Source organism: Alosa sapidissima, chromosome 12 (assembly GCF_018492685.1).
Source record: "Alosa sapidissima isolate fAloSap1 chromosome 12, fAloSap1.pri, whole genome shotgun sequence".
Taxonomy (NCBI): domain Eukaryota; kingdom Metazoa; phylum Chordata; class Actinopteri; order Clupeiformes; family Clupeidae; genus Alosa; species Alosa sapidissima.
The window spans coordinates 17,792,652-17,809,199 of NC_055968.1; the positions used below are offsets into that span (position 1 = coordinate 17,792,652).

The window sequence follows — 16,548 nt, forward strand, 5'->3', positions numbered from 1 at the left end:
TATAGGCCTACTTATGCCCATGTGTTTGAATGTTGCTGGATAGTGGCTGCTACAATTGAGGGAGAGAGTGCTGGTCCTACAAGATGACAGTGACAATAATGATTTTGAAACTTGTAGCCTACCCCTAGGCTAGCCATTTATTTCATATTGCGGGCACTTTTTTTTTTTTTTTATGTATTGGGAGTTGGGGGCCTGTGCCCCAGCAAAGCTCTAGATCTAGAATCGCCCCTGGGTGCAAATATGATGATCCATTACAAGTATATTTCAGGTTATCTGAACTGATATGACATCTAACTCTAAACAATGTTTGGTCTACATGACCTAATCAAATGCCTAGAAGCAAACCAAGAAATTGATATTTGATATGTGCATGGGTGACAGCAGACTGGCTATTACCGGCAGGCAGGAATGTGAAGTGTTTTCTAGATTTGGCTAAGCTGTGTAGAAGTGTTTTCTAGATTTGGCTAAGATGTGTAGAAATCCATGGCAGGTCATTTAGATACATTGTACACGATCCCAAGTGAAAATAAAAGTGTATTTTATTATTAACAAGTGAATTTCTGTACATTATTGTTTTATGTACCAAAGCATAAGTGCCAAAAAATAGTAGCGCTTTAGTGTAGGCTACATAATATATGTAGCTCTAATTAATAGGCCTAATACTTCAACAATTGATAAGTATAGTATCTCCAAAACAAAAATGTTTTGTTAGTGCATTATTTAATATAATTTTGAATGCATTGAAAATGATTTAAATTATATATATATTTTTTTTTTCGGTGTACCTAATTTCACTATGCTAGTTAACATTCCTATGAAGCTTGATTGTGTATTCAGTTGGGGGTTATTTTGGTACTCAACATTGATGTAAAACATTAATTTGTTTTACATTTCTGAAGTAGTCTAGAGTGTCCCAAAATAACCTATTAAAGAACATTTAGGATATTTACTTTCCATTAATCTGTTAATTCATTTGATTTAAAAGCGACTGAAAGGTTCAATTAAGTTGTCCCAAAATACGGTATTTAGCATGACATACAATTAAAATATTATATTATATTATATTAAAATATATTAATAGTATACTTTTTAATGTAGCACATTTCTTTCCACAAGGGATATAGTATGTAGTCCATGTACCTGACTAAATAGGCCTAACTGATGACTTTTAAAATTAAACTATGATAGCCTATCAGGGACGTTGGAAGTATTTTTTAAGACGGGGTGCGGATCAGTGTGGGTCCAGGGTTCTCCCCCTGAAATTTTTTGAAATTCTGGCTGTTACAGTTTTTTCCAATTGCTAACACACTAAAATGACACGCATAGCACAATTATTTAAACTGACACACAGAGAGCAAAACCTCATCTCAAGTCTCCAAAAGTCTAAACACATTTTCTGCTTTAGTCTACACACATTTTGCAATTCAAAATAGCACTTTTATTGCACAAAATGCCCTGAACAGGGTTCTCTGCATATGACACAACAATCGGACATAAAGTCACATGTTTGCCATTTCAAAACACTGCCATTCAAAATGACACTACATGAGCTAATTGGCCTATATGTGTGCCACCAGGCCAAACACCTCAATGATTAATTGTTACCACGTCAGTCACTATGAAAACAACAATGGAAGACGTTACAGAGAGAGGAAGAGGGAGGGTGAGAACGAGAGGGGGAGAAAGTGAGAGCTGGTAGAGGTGTTCATGGCCAAAGAAGACAACAACATTTTTCTGCAATTTTCTTTTTCAGTTTACTGTTTTTTGTGAGCATATTTTTGTTCACTCCAATGTAAATATATCTGCTGTGCATATGTTGCACTGACTTGTTTGGTGAAAAATAAAAAAAATAAATGTTTCAACAGCATGTGTGTGTGTATATGCAAATATTTCTGTGCATGTGAACAATCTGAATCATTTTCTACAATTTTAACTATTTTAGTATTATGGCAAAACATACTAAAGATGAGAGTGCTTTCTATTATGCTCAACAGTGTGTAGTTGGTTAGACAAAAATCTGGAAATATAAATGAAGTGTGTGCCATGTGGTGCAAAAGTTTGATTCTGACCATGCTATATGTAGTTTTGGTTGCAGTGGTTCATTTTGCAGGACATATGAGGTATTTTACTAGCCTAGAAATCTAGACGCACCCTAGCGGCGGCAAATTAATTTGCTCAGCCTGTACGTCTAGTATCAAACCATAGGGATTTCTATTGGCTGACGCCGTGGACGTCATCCAATCACAGCGCTCTATTTTGTTAGAGAGTCTTAAGACGGGCTTAACAGGATAACGACAGTCCTGCGACGGTGAACAACAAGGAAGGTGGCTATGGCGAACGAAGAGCGGTTGTTTGAATCGGCGTTGGCGTCAACTTTGGAGGAGTTGGACACAATGCACTTAAGTCATTCCTTTCGAAGAAGGATGTATTTGCCGTTTTGCCGACCAGATACGGATATGGTCGTAGCACTGGCCTATTACATGCCTAGGCAGTTTGAAAGACAATTCTCTGCCCGCCCCTTGGATTAAGCGAGGTGAATGGTTCGATTCCAGACTATACATTTCAATGATATAGGATGGCCCGCCAGGCTAGTATTTTACAGTTTGGGTGTGTGGCTTTGTGAATTGTGTGTGAATTTTGATAAAACACGAAATGCCATGAATAAAATTGACATATCATGTCGACTTTAATCTCGACATATCATCTTGACATAGCCATCAAAACTAGTTTGGAGAAAGGGCGGCCGCTCCAAAGTAGATATGTCAACTATTCTCCAAATTTCGAGTGTAATGTCGACATGGCGAGTTCATGGCAAAAATATTTTTTTTCTTCATGTGTGGCCCTAATACTCCGTCGTAAATCGCTATGCTGTTTTCATGGATAGTTACAGGAATCCACATCATTCGTTGTTAAGGTCGTAAATAGGTCGCTTCTAGCCTACCCACAAGTGGTTCAGTTTCACTTGCACAGACGCGCACATTGAATGGGCACTCATACCACTAGGCCACCGCCTAAATATGCCTCTATATTTAATGACACCAAATTAAGTATATCTTGATCGCAGAAACTTTTTCGTTCCGCGGTTCCATAATAGGCTATCATGAAATTGTGCCGCAAATTAACAGACTCCATGGACCAGCAATCTATTAGTGGAGGAGGATCATAGTTTGAGAAACGGTGCAGATGATAGACAGAGAAAGCCTATGCTCTGGGAACTGAAAGCAGTTGCGTATCCAGTTATTTAGCCTATAGCGAGGGGGGAGTGGCCACCACCACCAAGTTTCATGTCCCCTAGTGTTTCAGTAACCTGGAAATCATTGACCAAAATTGATGACGGTAAAAGAAAAAAGAAATAAAAAAAGATTTTTTACATTTTAAATTACTTGTTGTCCTGATTCTTCCTGTGCATCTTAGTGGGCACTGAGGATGCAATCATTTTATATCAAAATGTACTACTTAAGTATATGTTTTATGTAGTTTGTGGAGGACTGGTTCAGACACGTCACATCCATAATGCCCAGGCAATTTTTTCCTACATAATGCATTACAAAAATGAGGTATAGTTTCAAAAACACGCTTTTTGTGTTCATTCAAGTCTCCTTCATGCTGCCTATATCATGGTTTTGTCAGTTTCCTTTAAAAGTCACAGAGTTTGTAGAAAACCCGTAATCGCTCATAAAAGTGTGTCTATTTCATGTCACATCCATAACACTTACAAAATGCCTGTTAGGATGTAAATGGTTATATGAAATTTGAGGATTTGTCAGTATTTAGAGGACAGAGTTTATATTAAAAGTTATGCAAATGAATTTACTGATACTAATTTTGTCCATGCATTTTGTTTACCAATATGAGTCCAACTGTCACATCTATAACTTACTATTACTTCATTGTTTCTGTAATCTCGGCTTCATTGAAAATGAGGGCTTCCCTCAATGACCCTCCAAGAATAAATAAAGGTTGAATGAATGAATAACGCTGGAACTGCCCTATCGTATCTTTGAGAGGGGAAGCTGTAACTCCAGTCAACTCCACACCCAGCCTCTGGAGCATCTGTGTTCTGTGAAACCCCCGGACCTTGCTCTGTGTTTGAGGCTTACCTCAGCTTCTGCCACATTATGAATAACAAATCCAATAGCGACCACGTCTTTAATTTCAGGTTTCAAGTGTACGTTCTTTAAGTGTACAGGTTTCAAAAAACTATTAACCCATCACCAGCAGTGCTGAAGTAAGTGAATGGGGAGGTGTCTCCTTACCCATGCTGTAGCAGACTCCCCGGTACTTGACGATGAAGTCGCAGTGCAGGGAACTGATGGTCTCGATCTCTCTGCGGAAGTCTGCCAGGTTGCCCTGCTTGTTGGGCTGCAGCCTCTTGATCGCGATGAGCTCTCCAGTGTTGTCTCCCAGTGGATCGTAGCGGCACAGCTCCACGCTACCGAAATTTCCCTGTAGGAACGCAGGTCACTTAGCCTGGGAATACCCATATGAAAATTTGGCAAATTGAGATTTGCTCTGCAGGTCAGTCTGGCGAAGAGGATAGAGTCTACTAGTCCTTATTGACTATTAGGCCTACCTGTTTCACTAGTATCACTGTGTAATCATTCTTCTATGTTGTTTTTTATGTCTTTTAATGATTACTTTTTAAACTATTGCCCTTAATTGAGGTACTATTACCTTGTGTGTTTTTTTTTTGTAAACTATTCTTTGACTATTGCCCTTCTATGCTTTTGTTAGCTATTACTGTTTGCTTTTGTTTATGTAAAGCACATTGAATTACCTATAATAATTCAATATAAACTTGACTTGCCTTGACTACATAGAACTATCTTCCCACAAGATAAATATAAATACTCTTTTGATCCCGTGAGGGAAATTTGGTCTCTGCATTTATCCCAATCCGTGAATTAGTGCACCACACAGTGAACAGAAACACACACTAATCCCAGCGCAGTGAGCTGCCTGCTACAACAGCACTCGGAGAGCAGTGAGAGTCTGGTTAAGTGCCTTGCTCAAGGGCACTTCAGCCGTTCCTACTGGTCGGGGCTCGAACCGGCAACCCTCCGGTTACAGGTCCAGAGTGCTAACCAGTGGGCCACGGCTGCCCCTGAGATAGTTCCCAGTCCAAATTACTTGACTCCATAGATATGTCATTTTTGTCTCCCTTTCTATGTTTGATACTTTAATGTACTATTGTGTGCATCCTTGTTCTCCAAAATAATATCTCCTCCCATGTGTTATTCCAACCCATCTTCCCCTCTCGCTCATTGTAGGCTACTCTTACAACTGGTCATGGGAGGCAACAAGTGTTGCTGGACAAACAGAAGCATAGTGCCATCTGCTGGTGAGGACCTGTAGTAGTAGACTGTCTGCAGTGTGTTTATTTAAAAGCACAGGTGCTTCCTCTTAGGAGCACAGTTCCCTTCCATATTTTCCTCCTGTTTCCTCTTTCCTCCATTCTTTTCTTCTTTAAAGCAACACCAAAGAGTTTTTTGTACCTTAAAATAGTGTTTCCAAAAACGTTTCAGTGGTTTATCAACTCTTAACAGGGTGAACGGCACTTCTGCATTCGCTTCGCAGCCCTCCATCGGCTATAACCGCACTATGTAGGCTAAGTTTGTCAGATTGGGTAGCGGATCTGTAGTTCGAAGGAATGAGAGATGAGAGAACTACAAATTTACTTGCTTCTGATGTTGCAATACATCATACTTTCGTAAAATCATGCAAAATAGTCTAGGCCTACCTTGTCTGTGTAAATTGTTTTTCCAAAGCCGGTGCTGGATAAACAAATAGTGTGCGTGTGACAGAGGAAAAGTGCTTTGGTGTTGCTTTAAAGAACATCGAATGGCTTTTGTGTATGAAATAAATAAACCTTGTATTCATGGTGTCCCCTTATCGTATTCTCATCCCTCTCTGTTATTTTGCTTTCATTTTCTTTGGACTGGCCAGTCTGACCAATTTATCTGTAGATTTTGACTGGTAGAGATACCATCCTCTAGTCCAGTGTTTTTCAACCTTTTTTGGGCCACGGCACACTTTTGACACTTAAAAAGTCCCACGGCACACTAACATCCTGTGTGAAGAAAAAATAAACATGCCATAGCCTAAAATTTCAAATAATGCACAGATATGGCCTTCTATGCAAGACCTGCTCAATAAAACAAGCGCCCTCTGTTTCATTTGTAGGTGACTATATCTAATTTAATTGTTGTTATGAACTGGATATGTGATGATTCTGTGAATACTGGATATGGTGCCCCCGTTGTACAATGCCTGCATACCACAAATAGTGCAATCATACAATCAATGAGAGCATGTGGTTATAAATTCTTTGATGCAACAGTTGCTTTTCTGGACCAGTGAGTGACATTTGGGTAATTTTCTGCGGCACACCTGATGATCTCTCACGGCACACTAGTGTGCCCCGGCACAGTGGTTGAAAAACACTGCTCTAGCCTACACTGTAGGCTACTTTGTTCTGAATAAAATAGAGTTCTACATAAAAGATTGTTATTTGATTAATACCTTAATAGCCTGCTCTCATATAAACTCATCTCATAGCCCCTCCAGCCTCTCAGCCCTCTCCCTCCCCTCCTTCCCTTACCTTTCCCAGGGCAGAGATGTAGCGCAGGTGCCTCTCCTCATACACCGTCTGTTCCGGGTGGTATGACTGCAGGCTCAGATCTCTCCAGAAGGTGTCGCTGTTGTTGGTTGTACCGGCTGCATGCAGAATCTCATAATCTACAGAGGAAATTGAGCAGTGGAGGACCTAGTCAGACATGAAACTTCACACAGGAGGTGTTATGTTTCTTCCTGATTTTAAAACATCTTCTTGTTACTGATGGTGTCTTCCTTTAGCATGTCACAAGTCTGGTTGTCTGGGATACCTGACGTTATGAGACTGTTGAGGTGGCGGATGATGCTTCGACTGGATGGTCGTAGAGCGGGCTGGTAGTTCATGCAGTGGGTGATAAGGTCAGCTAGCTCTGTCCACTCTGGGGATGGTAGCCGGTGGTTGTTCTCATAGAAGTGCAGTTTCTGGAAATCACATTAAACTCCAGATTTAGTAATATAATTTAGTGAACTGGTAATGCAGGACCCAAAATGAAATTCTACATAGGGAAGTTGCCGTGTATCCGTGATTGATTTCTACTGCTCTACCTGGTGGGGGTCAAAGCCTTGTAGGGGCACCTTTCCTCCGTTGAAGACTTCCCAGAGAGTCGTCCCAAAGCTCCACTTGTCACTCTCCAGCTCTAGTGACTCCAACTCAGCAAGCAGCTCAGGTGCCACCCAAGGGATTCTGTCCAGTTTTACTGAGTTTTACACACACACACACACACACACACACACACACACATAAATACACATATTCTCTCTCTCTCTTACACACAAACACACGTGCACGCACACACACATGCATGCATGCACGCACACACACACACACACACACACACACACACACACACACACACACACACACACACCGCTGTTTTCAACCCCCTCACCATCTGTCCCCAGCGTTGTCACACTGATCCCTGGGTCACTCAGTTTAATGAATGGGGTGGGCTCTCCCCTGGCCAGCAGTACATTTTTGGCGCAGATATTCCCATGGACAAGGTTTTTCTCCTCCTACATATAGGGCAGGACATGACAGGAGACGCATCAAAACACTCACGGCATGAACATGGCATGCTACACCCTTTCACATGATTGAACACCACTCTATTTACACCACTCACTACTTCCAGCACCTTTAGGCACAATTTACCTTTCACTTTACACAGAACAATATCAAAGTGCACAAACTTCGCTGTGCAGATGTCTCACCAGAAAATTTAGGGCACAGGCGAGTTGCTTGGCCACCTCTAGTTTCCAGCTCACGGACACAGACGGAGTTCTCCTCAGGTACAGGTCAAGGGCACCACACTTCACAAACTCCTGTACCATGATATCTGCAGGGTGACGTGAGGACAGACACAGACACTTAGAGGCCTTGAGATAACAAGCCACGAGGCATTCAGTCGAGTCAGCAGCACTTACAGCTGAAGGTTAGCTTGAAAACACATTTGCGCTCAGGGAGGTTGTCAGCTGGCTCGGCTGCGGTTCATCTGTGGTGTGTTTACCTTAGTGGTGCTCAGCTGAGAGTTATCATGTGTTGCTTGGTCAGGTTGCATTGCATGCATGACAAGATGCAGGGGTGCATGCATATGTCTGTTTGTCTGTACATTGCTGTGGGTGTGTGCGTGCGTGAGAGTGTGTGTCTGTTTGTGTGTGTGTGTGTGTGTGTGTGTGTGTCTGTCTGTGTGTGTATGTGTGTGTGTGTGTGTATCATTTGTGTCAAACCGCCAACTCCCTGAGGTGTAGTGGTCACTCACTGCTGCTCTGGTACACGCTGATGCCGTACACATGGAGGAGGTGCTTATGGGAGACCTGGCTCATCATGCTGGCGGCTTCAAAGAAAGACTGCTTAGAGAAGACACAAAGCATTCAGTGAGAATGACCACCACCAGCCTTCCAGTTGCCTTGAGTTTGTGGGTGTATTCATTGTGATTTATTATTTATATTTAGGATTTTTTCAGTGTTTGTGTGTCGTATGTGGGTGTGTGTGTCTCGGCACCTTGACCACCTGAATTTCCCTTCCTGGGATAATAAAGTTGACTTTGACTTTGAATAGTGGGGAAATGTGGCTTACCTCCCAGCAGGTTTTGGGGTTGGCATCAAGGATTTTAAGTAAAATATCTGTGACGTATTTCTCTCCATCCCGGGTGCCTGTCTTGCGGCCCTTATGAATCCTTGTGAAAGAGCCTCGACCTAAACTTTCACCCTGCCAGTGACACAAAAACAAACAAGTTGAGTAGGTAAAGCATTACATTAGAGAAGATGCTTTACCTTACATACATTACATTAGAGAAGATGACTAGGCCTAACAGTTTCCTAAGAGAAAGTCAAAAACCTTTACTTAGGATTCACTGTAAAACTAAGCAGACCAACAGAGTACATCTCAGTTATTTCCTTCAATGTTTTGTTTAAGAGAAATCATGTAGGCTAGCATTCCTAGTTACAGAATAGAAACTAATGTGTTAGCTTATGGCTAATGTATATGAGAAATCCCATAGAGATGCTTAATCCCAACGGTTAACATAATCGATACGCGTAGATATTTAGAGTGAACTTCAGTCCATTTACAAAAGGGTTACATGAGAAGAGTTCTTTGTTTACAATTACAAGTTTCAATGCGTGATTTCGAGAGTTTTTTTCCCCATAAGTAATTTAAATACTCGATAATGTAAATTTGCACATCGTTAAAACAACAATCATGATATTATCGCAGACGATGTATATCGCCTACCACTATTCTGTATTATACGACTATTGTAACAATGAAGTAGGCTACTTTGACAAGGTTGATTTATCTGGTCAACATTGCCTCTAGCACGTGTAAGCAAAGTGTAAGCAAACAATGTTTACTCTGTGGCATGAGGGTGCTTTTCATGACAAAGGAATGTTAGTACTGTGGCACAGAGTAGACGTCCTTTTGACTTAGACTAGAGTAGACTTGGTCCAGGAGGCCATTAATATTTGGCTTCTGGTGTGTCCTACAGGGAGGACTGTGCTACAGCTGTTAAAGATCTGGAATGCAAGACACGGTTTGATCCCTGAGTGTGTCTGGACACACACACACACACACACACACACACACACACACACCAGCTCCAGCTCCTCATAGCGGATCATCTGGAACTGGATGTGACTGGGCTTGTGGTGCTGTAGAGTCGGGGACCCCTGCAGCTCCACAGAGGTGCTCTGACGAACGATGATCAGGTTGGTTAGTTCTAGAAACATCAAGGAAACAACACATGATGATTGGTTGGTTAACAGAAACAATTGAATGTAATGTTGCCTAGGCTACAGTTGTCCATGTAATGATCATCTTCTGTGGGGGCAGCGTAATAATGTGGCAACTGAAAAATGCATGTGTTCAATCTCACTTACTTTTCTAATTACCATGAACAGAATTACAAGTGTTATACATGACAGAAGAACAAAATGGCATTTAGAAGCACACAGACACACTGTACCTTTGGGGCGAGGAGGACATACTGTCTCGAGCTTGATGGCATCGTCTCCCAGGTAAAACTTATTCTTCTGGTAGAACTCAACAAGAGACCTCAGGTTTACAAAGGAATTGTGGACACCAGACAGTGTGACGTGTTCATTGCTCACAATGAGGCAGTCTTTGTAGTCCTTTCCCAGAGATGTCTGAAAAGAGGGGCATGTTCACCACGGGTACATGATTTCAGAATTACACAGGTTACATACTCAATTCCTTATGCTATAGAGAGGGGATTTCCCACAGTGGCTGATCAACAACCAAGCCTTTTTGACATTGCGCATGATGTAGAATACAACAGCAATGCATAATTGGCTGGCAGCAGTTGCAAACACACTGCATGTTGTACCTGGGATCTCTAAAAGCCCTCCTTTATTGTACTACATGAAATGCCAGTAGCCTGAATGGCCAACCAAAGAGCCAAAGCAGCCAAAACCACCAACAAAGCAGCCTTTGTGACCATACATAATGCATTATGTTTATGATGCCCCACCTGAACACACACAGTGAGGAAGTACTTGTTGAATTCCCGAGTGCTGTGTCTCAGCAAAAATGAGCCATGTTTTGCTCCAGCCTTCTTCAGCTTGTGCACCGCAAACTCAGGCCTATGAAAACAGACAACAGGTTCATGTCATCACACACATGCCTGCTGCAGGACTCTGCTTCCGTAGAAAAGCCACATCCTGCTGCTTATGGGCGCACTGTCCCAGAGAACAATGAACCACCAATACTGTTGCATAAGCATGACCTGATTTTAATACATAATACATAATCTTTGTTATATATGATCTGGCCATGGATGTTTCAACAAGGGGCGGTAGAGTGATTATCTTGTCCAGCATCAATGGGCAGAAGGGGAGTTCAAGGATGACACTTCTACATCTACTCACGTGATTGGGCCATGGCAGTAGTTTTGAAGGTCCTCCAGCAGGCTAGGGGGTGCCACTTCCTGACAGAAGTAATGACTGGAGTCGGTGGTGAGTCTGAAGTAGCCGTCAACAAGTGAAACGAAGGACAGGGCTTCTGTCAGACTGGGGAACTCAACTTCCTGGAGTGAAAAGAACATAAATCTCCCTTAACTATACCAACCATCCCAAACCAAAAGACATATTATGAGGATGTTGCCATGCACACACTTGCTCAAATGAGACTTGCTAGGATTTTGTTTCACATTTCCACATAGAATGATAAATCACCATAAAATGCTCATGATAACCCACATAACGTGTATTAAAGGTACAGTCCATGATTCTGGTGACAGCTTGTTTTTAAGCTCAACAGCCAATCAAAAGGCATCCTTCCCCTATGTGCTTCTGAAGCGATCTGTTGATTGGCAAGAATTGTTTTTGTTTGTGTACTGTGTACGAACATCAGAGTTTTTTTCAGCGCACACACACTGAATGGATGATTAGACGACTGTAAGGAGTATTTCACCCAATTTGACAAAAAGAGTACTGGACTAGAACCACATACTGAACATTTAAAATGGAAGTGTTAATCCGTCACGTGGGAATGCCCTGCTCTACTCACCACAGACCTGTCATCCTGCCGTGTGAGAGTAACCACACGGCCCTCCTGTGGCACCTGCTCGTGGCAAACCTGCTTGATGCTGATGTCCGTGATCTTTGGGAAGTCACAAAATGTATGCCACTCCTAAGGAGCGCAATGGCCATTTAATTACTTATGTTTAAAGAAACACACAGTTTAGAGCTCCTGCAGATTTTACGCACAATGTCAGTGAATTTCAACCAAATTCTACTGTCATCATGAAGTGCCCCAGTTGTGTTTGGCTTTGGGAGAGTACTATACTGTAATCTCATCTCTCAACTTGAATATAATTTATTGAATCCAATCACTCCTGTAGGTAAAGTAGAACATTCACATACCGCAGCCTCATCTGTCCTGGTCTGGACACCTGTCTCCCCGGACACGCGGATCAGCCTGGTGGTGGCCTGCTGGCCCTGTCTGTAGCCGGCGTCCTGGCCCTGGAACGTCTCGGTGCCAAGCATGGGCTCGATGGCTGCCAGCTCCATCAGGTACTTGAGCTTTAGGTTGCATTCGCTGGCTTGGCAGTGGCCCAGCCTCTTGAGGAAGCGCTTGACCGTCTTGCGGATCTGATAGCGGGCCAGGCGGCTCAGGCCCTGGATCTCCTGCCGATGGACCTCCGGCAGGCAAGACTTATACCTGAGGTAGAAGGCAAGAGTGTTGTGCCACATTCTATACAAATATGGAAATATATCTAAACAATTTAACAGGTTGTCTGTCATGCTCATATGAAAATTCTGGAAATGCCCCAGTTTCGACATCACAATCACCCAGCATGCAGGTTACTTTGTTATATAATTTCTTCTTAATTCCTGCTTGGGGACCTTGGAGAATCACATGAAATTCTCCAAGGTCCCCTGAGAGAATGAAGGGCCTTGGCTTTGGCTTTTCTATCCCTTGAGATACTGTTTATAGTGTAACATAAATACATGCTCCTGAAACTGAACAGATGATTCAGCTATTTCTTTTTTGTTTTGTCTAAACAAGGTTTCGCAACATACCCAACTCTTTTACAGATGTCCTTCAAGCTCAGGCCTTGCTCTTTAGCATGACACCAAAGGTCAAGTACAGCTAAACCCAGGCACTCTTCTTGGACGCTGAGGGAGGGGCTCACTCCAGCCTGACCATTCACAAAGTCACTGCGTGACTGCAGTCCATACGGGAAATCAACCAAGGAATGCAAAGAAGACAAGCACAACAAAAGTTACCTCTAGATTCAGACTGCAACTGAAATGAGAGGTGTGGAAAGTTTGAATAAAAATAACAGCAGAACTCTTTGTAACAAGCCTAACAACACCCCTAAGCTGTTCTAAAATCACTGGGAACTACGGCCCTAGGTCTTATTCTATTTTACAGGTCTAAGGTCTTACTGCAGAAATTGTCTGATCCTCTCACATCAGTGGAATTGCAGAAGACCTACAACAAGCCACTGTTTAAAAATAAATAAAACTGTTAATAAATTGCAATACACATATTTTAAATTGCAATAAACTGGATGTTTAGGTTGCACATTTTATCACTACTGTCTAGAGTTTAGATTTTCTGCCCTAGCCAGAGCCCCAGCCCGAACTTGACCCGGGCCGATATTTCCCGCCACTATCCTCGGGCTGGGCGGCCGGGCCAGGCCCTTGATCAAGCATTTCTGTGTTTTTTTTTTATCATTACTTTATTAGCCTAACTGGGTGGGGAGAAAGCTATGCCATAATCAGAAATATTATATATATTTTTAGCAAAAAGTAGGCCTAAGTAACAAATGTGTACAAAGTTGCACAAGTTACAAAATGCAAGTTGCACAAGTTGCAAAATGTCTCATGCGCAGCGTCTCCTCCACTCACACGCATCACACTGCTCTGCTGTATACAGTAGCCTACATGGTGTAGCCTAGCTTAAGTGCAACATGGAGCTTGAAGATATAAAGAACAAAATTAAATCAGGAGAACATTTGTGTTGGCTTTCTCGAATGCATTAAGTGCGGCACGCGGCTGCTCGCCTATGACAGCAAAAAAACGGGGACTTTGACGATGAACCGACACGTGAAGCAGGCTTGCCATGGCAGAAGGGAGGATAGTCAGCCTTCAATGTCGTTGTTTGTTACTTCGCCAAGCATACCCGAGGGCGAGGCAAGCCCTCACAGAGAAATGCGTTAAGTTTTGCCTCAAAGACATAAGGCCGTTTTACTTTGTAAGTGGCCAGGGCTTCCAGGTAGCCTGGCTAGCGCCACCACTTCTCAATGAGACGTGGTCTGGGAACCAAACGTTCATTTTCTCGTATTTGAAAAAAATGCCCAGATCCATTTATTGGGTGCCACGGATGTCTATCAAATGCGTCTGTGCATAGCTCATCATCGTCTTGCTTTCCCCCCTGTTCTGTGATTGGTTCCCTATCTCAGGCGAAAATTTGCTCCATGGTCTCCAGGCTGCCTTAGCAGCGTGAATCAAATCGCGCGCAAGGCAGCATGGGAACACCCAGGCTAGCTTCCAGGGGCTAGCTCAAGAGTTGATCAATGTTGGTGCATATGGTGAAAAATGGTCATGTATCGGCCCAATCCATCCTGCCTCACCATAGCATTGTTTCCAAGGCTTGCCTAGAAAAGGCCGATTAGAGGAGGGAAGTTCTGGCACAGACGCTCAAAGATGCTCTGAAGAATGGAGACGTAGGGATGAGCACGGATATGTGGACTGATGACAAAAAGCTAAGTTACATCGCAATAACGTGCCATTATATCATTGACGACTTTACATTAGTTGATAAAACTATCACCACAGCAATGTTTCCCTGCCCTGGAAACTCCTTGATATAGGTGGGCCAGAGGCGAGCTATACAGATGACAGTCGTAGTGTTATCCAATTGCATCGAAGTTCGGAATCAGTCATTACATTATTTGTGGCCAAACCCTTAATCTTTCTAGAATCTCCAGGCTAATGTTTCCCTTGGAGGATTCCAAAACGGGGAAAAATATCAGACGCCTGCTGGTCAACAAATTTGGCGCTCGACCCTAGCTCCCTCAGCCGAATAGTGTGGGCAACAGATCAAGGCAGCAACATAATAAAAGCCCTGGAACCATATAGGAGGCTTTCTTGTCTTGATCACCTTATTAATACTGTCCATCGCCACGGTCTGCATGCCAATGCACTGGCCGACAAAGCACCGGATATAGGAGAGACCATCTCTGCTGCTAAAGGACTTGTGAGATACTGTATCTGAAACAATCTGGCCTGGTTGCACAATTATCAAAGACAGTGCTACAGATGGGGGGAGACACGATTTGGCACAGTGTACCTCACACTCAAGTCAGTGCAGGACATACCCAGTGCTATGGGAGAAGCTGGAGACCTGCGGTGAGCTTGAGCGCATCTGGTCACTTTTTTGGAGCCATTCTATAAAGCCCACAAAGAGTTGGAGGGCGACAAATATGCAACCATAAACCTGGTCTGCCTCTGGCTTGAGAGGCTGAAGAGACATTGTCAGCCCTCTCCCAACGACTCTCTGCAGCAAGCCTTTGTGCGCCAGAGACATGCCGAGTTCATAGTGGAAAAAATCCAGGAACATGCTGCACATAGTTGCTTTTTTCCTCTGGCCCACATTCAACAAATTGAGGATGATGTCTCCTGAAGCACATCTGTAGTACATGCCCACATTCGCACCCTACTCTTGCCTGTGGAAGAAGATGCTGCAGCAGCTGACAGTGAAATGAGCAGTACTGGCTTTACACCATCAACAGCCAGGCCCAGGAGAGACTCCGACTTTGCCGAGTGGGAGAACCAAGACGATGTTAACGAACTCGCTGAGGATGAAGTGGACATGTACATTTCACAGAGGCATGCCATGGATGACGACGGGGACCTACTGAAATGGTGGAAAGTCAACGGATTGGTATACCCAAAACTAGCCAGGCTGGCAAGATCCGTCCTCTGCTTCCCAGCAAGCAACAGCAGCAGCGAGCGGGTATTCAGCGCAGCTGGCCGAACGATAGAGCAGAGGAGGACCGCTCTGAAACCAGCAACTGTGGACGCAATCTTATTCTTGCATGACAACATGTAGAAGGTTCATACACACTACTGTCTAACTGCCCATTTAGTTTTATGGTTGCTCCAGCACCTGCACAGATTGAGAATGATCATATAATTGTACAATTATTGTGGAGGACCCTTTATTGTCAACTTTTATTGTGTTGTTATCTTTTACCTGGGCAAAGAGATAATCGATGACACAGTAGTCCAGTACTGCACTGACTTTTCCCCTTGAGAGGCTATAGCGATACGATGTTTTTGAGCCTTGGCCAAACCAGTTTGAGAAAAAAAACCTAAAGAGCCAAGAATAACAGAACAATATTGCCAGATACATGTCTGCAATGTCTACACAGTAACAGATGCCAACTGATATGAAAATACATAATCCTATCTGAAGAGAATTTTACACTAGACTTTGATAAACATACAGTAGTTAATCAGTGTTTAGATTTTCATGCATTAGCTAAAAGAGCAAACCATGCACATTCAGACTCGTAAAAAATGACAAATGATGGCAAATATATTCTTCATAGCCTCATTAGTGCATCTGCACTTCGAATCAATAATCTATTCAATAAGATAAGTTGTAGTCATTGTTAGTTGTTTTGTTAACATGTATTCAAATTTGCTGTTATTTTAACAGGAACCATCATGTATCTGATGAATGACGGGTATGTCTAATTGAAATTGACTTTACCTTACTCTATAGTTCACCACGGTGCCCTCTTCAGCATTAAAGACATGTGTAGGTGGGTACCAGAAAGAGAGATCCTCAGAGGCCAAGCCAAAAAGACTGTGAAACACAGGGAGAATGCCTAGTACGGACAAAGACACAGATGCACATTTAGTGACAAACACTAACTGGCAACAACTCATAAATTCACC

General features: G+C 42.8%; 1 protein-coding gene and 1 long non-coding RNA gene across 2 annotated transcripts in view; one reads left to right on the top strand and one right to left on the bottom strand.

Annotated features, from left to right (window-relative positions):
• jak3 (Janus kinase 3 (a protein tyrosine kinase, leukocyte)) overlaps positions 1-16,548 on the bottom strand; it is a 44,454-nt gene that overhangs the window by 26,582 nt on the left and 1,324 nt on the right. Inside the window, exons 3-19 of the mRNA XM_042056380.1 lie at positions 16,361-16,478; positions 15,839-15,956; positions 12,655-12,800; positions 11,995-12,292; positions 11,639-11,761; positions 10,999-11,156; positions 10,602-10,713; positions 10,077-10,257; positions 9,706-9,830; positions 8,690-8,821; positions 8,373-8,460; positions 7,825-7,949; positions 7,503-7,626; positions 7,159-7,310; positions 6,885-7,035; positions 6,602-6,738; positions 4,257-4,446 (exon numbers count right to left, since the gene is read on the bottom strand). Of these exons, the coding sequence (XP_041912314.1) occupies positions 4,257-4,446; positions 6,602-6,738; positions 6,885-7,035; positions 7,159-7,310; positions 7,503-7,626; positions 7,825-7,949; positions 8,373-8,460; positions 8,690-8,821; positions 9,706-9,830; positions 10,077-10,257; positions 10,602-10,713; positions 10,999-11,156; positions 11,639-11,761; positions 11,995-12,292; positions 12,655-12,800; positions 15,839-15,956; positions 16,361-16,478 (2,478 nt within the window). The remainder of the gene's footprint in view (positions 1-4,256; positions 4,447-6,601; positions 6,739-6,884; positions 7,036-7,158; positions 7,311-7,502; positions 7,627-7,824; positions 7,950-8,372; positions 8,461-8,689; positions 8,822-9,705; positions 9,831-10,076; positions 10,258-10,601; positions 10,714-10,998; positions 11,157-11,638; positions 11,762-11,994; positions 12,293-12,654; positions 12,801-15,838; positions 15,957-16,360; positions 16,479-16,548) is intronic.
• The window catches only part of LOC121677582, an 18,929-nt gene continuing 2,381 nt past the window's right edge, over positions 1-16,548 (top strand). Inside the window, exons 1-2 of the long non-coding RNA XR_006021038.1 lie at positions 1-232; positions 2,786-2,791. This is a non-coding gene — a long non-coding RNA (uncharacterized LOC121677582). The remainder of the gene's footprint in view (positions 233-2,785; positions 2,792-16,548) is intronic.